The 11,758-nt window shown below is 39.2% G+C and overlaps 1 protein-coding gene across 1 annotated transcript in view; it reads left to right on the top strand.

Moving 5' to 3' along the window:
* The first annotated feature begins 18 nt into the window (after nucleotides 1-18).
* The window catches only part of LOC140244667 (disks large homolog 1-like), a 260,660-nt gene continuing 248,920 nt past the window's right edge, over nucleotides 19-11,758 (top strand). Inside the window, exon 1 of the mRNA XM_072324287.1 lies at nucleotides 19-124. Within this exon, the coding sequence (XP_072180388.1) occupies nucleotides 106-124 (19 nt within the window). The 5' untranslated portion in view covers nucleotides 19-105. The remainder of the gene's footprint in view (nucleotides 125-11,758) is intronic.

Genomic DNA, 11,758 nt, shown 5'->3' with positions numbered 1-11,758 from the left:
GTCGTAGTCGGTCATAGCCAAAATTTGAACGGAACCCTGGATATATAGTTGGATTCATATTCACATTCTCTGTGTTCTCGGCCAATTGTGGATTTTCCTGTGATTATGCCAGTTCGAAAACAAGGTTTGTTTGTACTTTGAAGTTTGATGCAAATGCAGAAGTTGATTATTGTGCTTGTTGCATACCCTTGCCTTGTGATAATTCACTCTTGATAGTAAAAATTAGTATTAATAATATTTACTCCAAAAATTCATTAATGTCTTGTCAATTGTCATTGATTTTTGTTATTTATTATTGATGATGTAAATTATGTGATGTGAGGCCTTCTTAATTACTCAGTGTTTCATTTCTTGATCGTTTGATATGCTGATTTAAGGAGGAGGACTAGGACCTAGACTCTAGCTCTAGAATCTAGGACTTCTTCTATTTGCTGTAATTCCAGTTGTGACTAAAAATTAGATCTCTGTGGGAGTTTTGATTCCAATTTCATTTGTCATTCTCCTTTTTGGAATGTATGAAGGATTTTAACGTTAGAGTCTGAATTTGTTTTGCCCATGTTAGAACTGATCAAGACATGAGGAATTTGGATAAATGATTACGCTAAGAATGAATGACGTGATGGAGTGAAAAACTTGCTGTAGGCCTAAACAAACTATTATAAATGATTTCCTGTAAAATTATTAAAGTAGCACTGACAGAAACTTTATGTCCGCCAAGGGAGGAGGTTATGTTTTCGTTACTGTTGGTTTGTTACTTAGTTTGTCCGTGTGCAAAATAACTAAAAAAGTAGTTAACGGATTTGGATGAAACTTGCAGGAAAGGTTTAGAATAATACAAGTAACAGCAATAAATTTTGGTAGTGATCCAAGAATTTTGGGGGAATTTATGAAGGATTTTTGATATTTTGGCAGATAGGGTCAATGAACTTGAGAGTTCAGGCTGCGCATATTTGAGGTTTGCATGCGCGCACTAAAGTGCATGCTCTAGTTTCTGCTAGGGTGAAGCGTGTCGTGTAGCCTAGGGTTTATGACGTAACAAAGGCTTCTATGTTTGAAAATCGGGCGACTTTCAGCACACAATGCTATGGGTGGAAATCACTGATATCTCTATGGAAGAACAAGATCAGGGGGGTGTTTCATCAATTTAGTCAGTCTCTGACAATTTCAGCAAAATCCTTGGTTTTGATTGGCTTAGATGCTCTAGTCACTGACTGTTACCATGGTGATTGTCAGAGACTGACAACTTGTCAGCGCTGACAATTTTCATGAAACAGTACTCCGGGGTGGAAATGAGTTGCATGCTTGGTGGAGGTCTGCTCTCTCAGAGTGCTTCTCTACTCTAGTATACAAATATACCAGGCCTGAGAGGCTCTGGTTGAAACTATGCGCATGAGGTGACTTCAGTAGCACTATTTTCTGAGGGGCGCAGCCCCGAAGAAAATAGTGCTACTGAAGTCACCGAAGGCACATAGTTTCAACCGGTGCCTCGAAAAATTGGCCTGGTATATTTGTTTTATATCCCTCCCAATGAATTTAAGAGTATTCGACTGCTGGTATTCTGTAATTTACCTCTTTTTAAAGGGCATCTTGCTTTACTTTTCAAGAAGATTGACTAGTCATTCACGCTCGGGAAAGCAGCTCAGCAGGAGGGCAGCGCGTACGCGTACTATGAAGAGACAACTGCGCGCTCAGCCGCTGAAGTGTACTCGGTGCATTGCTGTACAACGTACTGGTAAACATGCGCAAACTGCAAACTTACTACGCGCTTCATACATGCAATACGCCTATCCGATCTGTCAACAAGTAGGCCCTACGTTCGGTTGCCAGTGCGGTGATGTGCGTGCTCGAGCTGATCAACGATTATGTGACTGTGAGCTGCAGTTGATTGTGTTTTCTGTCGTCTTTCTACCTAGCTGTCATGTCTGTACATGAATATGGACTATCATTTCCTGTTAAAATGCAAGTATACATTGTAAATTTGGGTAGCATTCAGTAACAGCGTATAAGGTTAGATTAGGCACTGGAAAAATTCTAGCAATTAAAGCATCGAGTGCCACTGTAAATTCGTGTGATTCGTACGGTATTCTAACGTAAACAGTGAACAAATTAGACTCTAACTTACTCGTTAGACACTCTAAAAAATAATTATTAGGAATGAGATTACGGGAAATAGGGCCTACTGTTAGACAGGTAGAACTAACGTTAGGCTTAACTAGCGCTAACGTTAGAGCAGGCCTACTATCTACTGCAGTTTCGTTTGTCAACATCTTTTGGGTGGGTCGCTCGAGTTTAACATAGTGAACTGCGAGACCAAAAACGGCGAAGCATGAACTCCCCAAAGGCCTACGGTACGTCGAAGAACCCTAGCTTGCTTATTGTTGTCTACTATACTAGTAGTAGATAGTAGGTCTGCTCTAACGTTAGCGCTAGTTAAGCCTAACGTTAGTTCTACCTGTCTAACAGTAGGCCCTATTTCCCGTAATCTCATTCCTAATAATTATTTTTCTACGATATCGCCTACTCTGTTGTAACGTAGATAGAATGAGGGCTTTATAAGAGTCTGAGTCTGAGTCTCTCTAACATAACCCGTGTCGCATTGAGTGTATGCGTGCCTTGTGGTTCTCGCGAAGTGCAGTGATCTAAGGCGCCGCGCGCGATACCCATTCATTTGTACATGAAATCTCTCGCGAAGCGAAGGTGCTGCGATACCCATTCATTTACACATGAAATATTTCGCGTCGGGACGCGAAGCAAAAAAGGCGCGAAAATCACCAGCGTGGTATAGTTTTTACCATTTCCCTAGGGAGTATAGTCTTTTTCGCGCACTTGTATGGTAGAATTATGTTTTGTTGTTTACAGTGCTCTCGACCAATCAGAGGACGAGATGCATTTTGTGAGGGATATAATTACAAATGACTTTGTTAATTGTAATGCCATTTCTAGTACTATCTCAATTATGGAGTGTACAATGTAGGTTGTTATCATTATTGTCAAATATTATTGTTATTATCATTATTATTATTATTATTATTATTATTATTATTATTATTATTATTATTATTATTATTATTATTATTATCATTATCATTACTACTACTACTACTATTGTTATCCGCATCATCATTAGTGATCTGATAGTTGTAATAGTTATACTGCCACAACTACTTTTACTAAAACTATACTATAGGCCTACAGTATATGATATGCACCATCAAGTCATATTTTTTTTTTTAGATTAAAGAGCAAAAAAGACAAACATAATTTTCCTTCACAGTTTTAATTGTAAACTGTGCATCCACTGGCATTGATGCAAGTTAAAGATGGGACTACATTTTGTATTTGACCCATAGCATCACTGGTACTTTTCATTGTGCTTGGCAACCAAACAACCTCATTCAAAGTGGAAACAAAAAATGAAAAACAGATTTATGGTGAAATATAGCATCACTGCTATTTTTCTTTTTTTTGTGCAAACTTGCTAACAAAATTAACAATACTCAAACACACACACACAGAGACACACAAAACAACCTCAAGAAAAACAGACTTACACATGTATGGTGGATGCAGTCATACCTGTCCTTAGTGTAAATCCTGATATTTTGTATTGTATGTACATAGTTGGATATAAGTTGTGTGCTGGATAAAAAAAAAACCCACAAAATTTTCTTTGTGTGTGACTAAATTTCTGCTCAAAAGCCAATGAGACATCTAACTGAAACTTTGTGATTGGAAGAATAAGAAGTAGTGTGTAACTAGAGATTTATTTCCATTGTAAAACATGGACTGGAATCATATACCCTGTGATTGATGTGTGCTATAGGTATCAAGATGAACATAATTTGCAGTTCCAGTGTATTTTACTGTTTAGTTTTTTCATTATGAATATGTAACTATGTGGATTTCCGTACATTATTTTCTCCCTTATAAAATTTAGAAAAGCTTGTGGATTTCAAATAATTCTGTCCCAAGTTACACCTGTCTAAAGTCACCCAAGGTACCGCGAGAAAGCTCCAGGTGAACAGCAAAAGAATTCGAACTGCAGTTTTTGAAATTTGTATGGAGAATGTTAAAGAAAAAAGCTTATAGCTGCATTGTTGATGTCATAAATTATTGTCCAGAAAAGTAAAAACCAACATTATTTCTATCCCAGTCTTTGCAAGCTCTCCAAAAGATTGTAGTTAAGATTTGCAATGAGCTCTGTGTGCTGCATTAACAGTAAGTTGTGATCAGCTCTGAAGAAGTAAAAATTTGTGAAAGTACAATATTACTGTCATCGTACAGATAATGAATGTCTCAGCGATTGCATGTATTCTATAGTTGGGCAAAGTTGTGCTTACAATGTAGCTATATTCCTGTCCGAATGTTTAGTTATACTTTTCTTTTGTTCAACCTCCTTTGCTCTCAGGGTGTATCCAATCATCCAGGTCAAAGCAGTGCTGCCTTGCTACAGTTGTAGTTCTCAGATTTGCTTCTGTGTACATCCTGTATTGAAAAGCTTTGTCGGGGGTTAAAGAAAGGATTCAGGAGTATTGATCTGTTTTTCAGAATTTAATGGAAGAAATGCCGAATGATCCTTTTAGGCAATGCTTCAATGTCAGTATCAGCCTACTGGTACTGCTGAATGGGGAGTAATTCAGTAGCATTCAGCAGGACAGTGACTGCTTTTTAACACGTACACATAGTATCGGTGTAGCTTCAACACAAACCACACACTATGTGCTTGTCAGCCTAGAGTCAGAGAGGTATGTTTATGTTTGGTATACAATTGCAATGGCATGTTGCTGTTTATGTAGGAGGGGGAAGATGAGGGAGGGTGCAGGGCCTCCAGTTGAACACAATACACTCTCCCCTGCTAATGTCTCTGCCCATGCTGAATGGGTGTCACATGAATGGGTGTAGACCAGGCTGGATTGATATTGCAGCCTGCAGTGGAAAATGGAGGCAAACATCAAAACAAAGCTGAAGGGGATGGTACCAAATTCTTGGAATATTTCCCTCTGCTATACATAAATGTAGTTTTTTTTTGGGGGGGGGGGGGTGGGAGAGGGAGGGGGAGGGTGCTGAATTGTTCCAGAACAGTGACTGCTCAACAAGGAATAATACATTTAATCCTTTTGATGCAAAAGTCAAAGCCAGTGGACAATGAAACCACAAACCCTCTTGGGTTAGGCATTACAGAGTCAATAGCAGTCCCTCCCATTGTGGGCAGATATTTTGGGAATGATTCCTTTATTGTGAATAGTTCTTAAAAGTGTCAATTGAGTGATCTTCTCTAGCAAGGGAATTAGTTCATGTGTGCCAGCACGGAGAAGAAGGGGGAAGAAAAAAAAAAAGACAACAAACTTTGGGAGTGATTTCAACGAAAGAACATGAAAAGGTTGACTGATTTAAAGTTTTGAAATTGCAAATTGTGACCAGTGCTGATGACAGTGTCTCAATTATTGGAAGGACTAATATCCAAACATGTATGTTAGTTGTCTAGATTCCTGCCAATCTCTAAAGAAAGCCGGGAATATGGTCATGACAAACAAATTATGGCAGAGCTATGACTTATGTGGTGTACATTGCAATTCTGCAAACTGTTGAGTAAACATCCTTGTGTTTTACACTGAATGATACATTCCAGAGACTACTAAACTGCATTTGATACTAGTTGATTAGGCTGTACTGTAATTTCCTGTGACGGAAGTAAATAATGGTGGTGGTGGTGGTGGTGGTTGGGGGAGGGGGGGGGGGGATTAAAGATGTATCAGTTTCAAATGGCAAGTCACAGGTTCCCAAGCAGAGGTGATTGAACTCATATGAACTCTGTTCTTGTCAATACAAATCCTTGTCTGTGCTTGGCAGTGTGTATGGACAAACATTTGATCTATATATATTTCATCAATCATTTTTCAATGTCGGTTGCAAAAAGTTAAATGGTATACATAGGTGAAGGGATGAGTAACTGTTGTGCTTTGCCATGACATAATTTCCAAAGTACCACAGTAGACCAGGGCTCGACATAAGCGATGGCCTGGTGGCCTGGGGCCACTAAAAATTGATGTGAGGCCACCAAATTTTTCTTTTGGTGGCCCTATCAGGCAGCTGAAACACAGAATTTATTTTTACACTATATTGCACGCTACTACATTTCTTTTTTGGATCACCAAAATTTCAAATTCAAAGATTTTAGTGGCCTGGACAGGCCATCAGAGAGATAGAGAGGGAAAAAAAATAGTGTCAGACCCTGTAGACATGTGTGCTCTAAACATTTTCTGAATTGATGATGATATTCAAAACATATTTCTTCCCCTATTCACCCTATCATACTCAAAGGCAAGACTATCCTACAATGTATGCAACAGCACTGGAATTGTGAAAGACCGGTAAAGAAAGATATGATCCTTTGACTGTACTGTCTTCAGCACTGTATAGCGGATATGACACATGTGGTTAGCCATTCTTATTGTTCACATTTTTATAACTTGATCACGGCGCTTTGCTACAATGATTCATATCTTTCTCAGGTGCACCTTAAAGGCAATCTTCAGTGGCAGCATCGTTAAAGGTCACACACTTGCCAGTATTTATGCAGAGCTTGGGAGCTCTTGTTTCTGTGTCTTGCCAAGGCTACAAATCAATGCTTGGTAGTGAGTGTTTATTGAATCCCCATCTTGAAATACAGTGTATCTTTGAACTGACACTTGGATATTGTGTTCAATTTCCTATTTTTGCACCGGTTATTATACTAGCTAGTAAACAAATTCACTCTTTCCTTTGAATAACTGATAACCAGAGCGATTTCCTGATATCGTGCCAAAAGAAAATATTGTTATTATACTGACAATGCCTCTGTTTTCCTGAGAAAGGTGCAATGTCCATTTGAGCAAACTCTGTGACGTCTGTGAACTCTGTAAACTCTGTGATCCAGTGCTCTCATAGATGTGATCTTCACTGATTTGAAATAATCTGAATCATGAAGGTACAATGTATGTTGCATGAATATCAGAAATGTACCTTGTAAGTTGTCCACATAGCATTAGCAAAGAAATAAAGTCACCAGCAGAAATTACCGGTAGATGTGCATTCAGATGCCAAAGATGCTATAAATGTTCCAGGACACTAGAAGGTTCTGTTGATGTTGTGTAAACTTACAAAACTGTACATTGTATACTCTGAATCGACAATAGGAATGCAGCAATTCCAAGAAACCATTACAAACTCCATGTATAATGGAACAGATACAGATGAATCTTAGAATCATAATGTTGTGGGTCTGACAGACACAAAAGTGACAGGGTATATCAAAAAACCAAATAGGGTGGTGTCATCCTGTTTTCAGTTTCATGGATATCTTTCCTGTTGTAGAGTCTAGGAACAAGGTGTTCACTTTTTCCAGCCCCTAATGTGATGTTTGTACATTTGAATACAGTTTGAATGCATTGTTGTTGCTATGTTGGGCAATCCTTTGAATCTACAAGCCTTCTCCTTAGTCTTTTCTATGAATGTTGCAAGAAATGTGAATCTGTAGCATATCAGGCATTTAAAATGTTTCTTTCACACACTTTCAAGCTCAAGTCGTTTTAAAAAGTACTGCAAGTTGGGCAAGTCAAGAAGTAGTAGGAACACTGTAGTCTTAGACAGTGGCCAGTTATAATCAGAATTCTGAATTCACTTGGATGCGAGCAAACATCGGAGGTACCGTCACAGCATACAATTTGAAATACTAGTAGCAGTCGTGTATTACTTTGGCTCCTTTATGAGTTGATGTGTATTCAGTTCAAGTATGTAGACCTCAATCCGAATCGACAGACTAATCACATGTAGCGAAGACGTCTTATCATATTCAGAGCTCGTGGCAAGAGGTCTCAAGCGGGAGGAAATAATGACGTTGCCGTGGCATGAAACATACCCTCCTTCATCATCTCAAGTCTCTTGCCCGTAATTTTTCCTTGCACCCTTCCGTCCGTTAGCGCGCGCCCCTGCCGAAGATTTATGGGGCACATCAGCCGCGAAGAATAACTTGCATGTCTGCGTGGGTCTGGCAGGGTCATTCCCCACCGATCCCCTTATCATCTTGCCCATTAACTGGCACAGGTGACTGCGGGATGCTTATTCTCAGACAGCTTCCAGCTTCCATCTCGTTGGCAAGAAGAAACAGGCTTGAATACATGGAGGGTTGAGGAGATGGGAGGGTGGGGGTATACTATAGTGAGGGTTGAAGAGGTATGTTCTGGTAAAGTTTTCTTTTAGCAGATGACTGGTCCCAGTGAATTTCTTTACCTGTCCCTCATTTCTATGCGTTGTTTATAATTATTTTTATTATTATTATTATCATTATTATTATTATTATTATCATTATTATTATTATTATTATTATTATCATTATTATTATTATTATTATTATTATTATTATTATTATTATTATATTGCTAATATCATCATTACACTGCTGTTGATAGTGATGATTATCATCATCATTAAAAGGTAGTACAGTAACAGTCAGCCAAATGGCTAGTATGCATACAATTGTTCTGTAGAACTTAGAGTGTGATTGCTTACAAACATTCAACAAAGAAAAGGCTGTTTGTGTGTATCTGAAATCAACACTTCAATTGGTTCATAGGTGTCGAAGGTCCAAACTCTATTACCAGGGCAATTTGGATTTTCCCCTTGTTCCTCTCTTCACTGTTCCATTGCTAGAGTTAGACTACATATGTAGGCAAATCTATTAGGTTGGCATAGGGATCCTTTGCATGTACATTGTACAGTATCCACAAAACTTAACAATTTTAGTAGTAGTACATTGATTGAAGGTTTTAGTAAAGCAGAGTTGCAAGTGCCTGAAGATCTACATGTACATGTTTGACTGAATCAACCCCCCCCCAAAAAAAAAAGGTGAAAATTTTGATTCCCAATAATTCAGTGCATGATAAGGCAAAGGAATAGCTCTGTAGGCCTACTAGTTGGTCTTGACAATTCAAGTGTGAACGGGCCCATGATTTGTTATTGTTTATGGAGCTGCGCCCGTGTGTGAATTCAACTAATTAGGATTGACACGCGATCTGTGCGCTAATATTCCGTGAGATGCATTTACACCATTCCGCGAGCACACATCGGCATTCCGACCAGCGACATGTGCGCTGACATCTGTCACAGGGCCATGTCAGGTCTTATCTCTCCCGCAATGTCTGATGAGAGCTGGTCCAGGCCGTCCTGCCATTTTGTATTGCATAATCTTGCTTATTGATGTAAGGACGCTTGCCACACCTCAACGTGTTGCATGTAATAACTCCCCATGGATGTTCTCTTTAGTTCTTCTGTGCAGCACACATATAATTGCTCTACAGTACAGTTGCACACTTTACTGTATTCTAAAAAGTTGTCAAATCTTTTTTTAAAGGGACTGTACAGTTCTGGTCGAGGTGAGGATTTAGCTTTTAACGTTTTGCGAGATATTCAGAAACCACTCTATGAGATGTCAAAGAGCATGCAGTTCTAAGGGGTATCAAAAGTTTATTCAATGAAAATCGGTTTTGAAATGGCCGAGATATCCAAAAACAAGGTGAAACAAAGAGATCCTAATAAAGTTGTGGCATGTTGCCTTTTATTATTAGCACTTTTTTGGATATCTCAGCCATATGAAAACCAATTTTCATCAAATAAACGTTGAATCCTTCTTAAAATTACATGCTCTTTCATATTTCATAAGAGGCTTTTCATTATCTCACTTAGGAATGTTCAAAACATGAATCCCCACCTCAACCAGTACTGTACAGTCCCTTTAAGGATGTACATTGTTTGCAGTAGATTATTCTGAGTCTATTACTTTTTATGTCCTTGCGGCTCTGCTGTCTTTAATCATGTTCTGTCTTTAATAGGTCTATTTTGTTTCAGACCTTTAAATCTGTAGAAGCACTTGACAGAATTTCATTTTTTGCATGTATCTAATAAAGTACACTGTAGGTTTGTGCGACAAGCTCCAGATTGGGGATGGGAAAATGTGAGAAGGCATTCTGGATGCATCTTCACCTGGACAGTCATAAAAAAGGGATGTACCACCATAATTGTGATACACGGTACATTACATTTCCACAAGGTTTGACGTATGAACATATTTCATAGAGCAGAAAATGTTGATTCACTGAGTAAGTACCGGCAGGCAGGTTTTCCTTCTAGACCAAAAGCATAAATTGCCTACCACTAGTATGTTGCACATTTATGTTGGCACCAACTGTTTAGTATGCACAAACTGTAAGAACTTCATTTTATCTATCATTTCATCTAGCCGTGTCAAAAGACAATTCATACAGAGGGACGAGGGTGTGGCCTATTTTTTGTAATTGCAGCAAAAGGATGATAAATTTCAGAGCACTCAAAATTTGAGCTGTGTTCGACTGAGGATCTCACTGGGCAAATGGAAGAAATCGTCTTCATTGGTTGCATGACTGCAATCATATAACACTTCCCATTTTATTTGTGGTATGTTACTGTAGAAATGTTGAAATGTATCTTTTTTTAAAGACTTTTTCGTATGACACCCTTATTGAAGATTGAATATTGAGCATGTTTCACATCTGCAGAGAAGGCAAACATAACAGGAATTAATGTCCTCATGCACAGTACAGAAAAAGTCTTTTTTTTTTTAATGCACAGGAAATCAGGGCTTGAGTTTGTTGAGATTCAAATACTCTTTACCTTCATCACAATCTGTGTGAAATGTGAGATTACTAGATGATATACAACTCTATCAGGGCATCTGTCCAATGCTACAAGTGTCAGATAAAGTGTAGGGGTGTATTGCGCTGGGTTAAGTGGCAGGGGAGCCACTGCGTATGACTCTTGCAATTTATTGAGAGCGACTTCGTCTCCAGGAAATGGGGAACACTGTGAAATCAGGCGAGAAACAGTCTGCTCGCCCGTACCCAATTATGTGGAGAGTACTGCATTTCCTCAAAGAGAGAGGAAGGGGGGGGGGGGGGGGCAAGAGAGAGGAGAGAGGGAGAGAGAGGATAGAGAGAAACAGCTACTGAATATACCGTATATTTTGCGAGGTTTTTATTTTCATGAATTTCGCGAGTCAGGTGCTATTTGCGAAGTTAAAGTCACGGGTATTCATGAGAGCAATGCTTTGTAACTTTTAATGAAAAATACCATTCTTTATTCATGCTTGCGAATCAAAATTCTGCATTAGTTAGCTATTGGTTCAAGCCCATGATAGAATGTAAAAGACAGAGTAGAAAATATGCAGACTAGAATCCAAATATTTGCAAGGAAAATCATGGGCTGCTGTGTTTAGCAGCTTATTATGCAGTGAACAGACTTTCTGTCCCCTGTTAGCGTTCTGTCCAGTTTAGCTCGGATGCCCAGCTCAAGCTGATTTTACACTGTGTATTGATTTCATTCTAGTCAACTTCCTCCTTGAGTTCTACTGCTCTGCATGCTGTGTGGCTGACGGTGATTCATCTTAACGGTTGGACACTGCAGATACCTTGTATCGCGAAAAGTTTGAGACACTACATATCAAACGTTATGCAACAGTGTGATGTGCAGAGGAGTTCTTCCCTTGTTCACCTCGAAAGCGCTGAATCAACCCTGGATCGAAGTATGATGAATATCTGGTTGCCTTATTCTTTTGATCGCAGCCCCCCCCCCCCCCCCCCCCCCCTCTGCCTCCCGCCCCGCAAAATTCGCAGATGCAGCAACGGGGAAACTCTGTCCTTCGGGTAGACGCACAAAGTATGGCATCCATTTATCCTCATTTCAACCGCAC

The sequence above is a fragment of the Diadema setosum genome, chromosome 21 (genome assembly GCF_964275005.1).
Source record: "Diadema setosum chromosome 21, eeDiaSeto1, whole genome shotgun sequence".
Lineage (NCBI taxonomy): Eukaryota > Metazoa > Echinodermata > Echinoidea > Diadematoida > Diadematidae > Diadema > Diadema setosum.
This window is presented reverse-complemented; position numbering and strand designations above follow the sequence as displayed.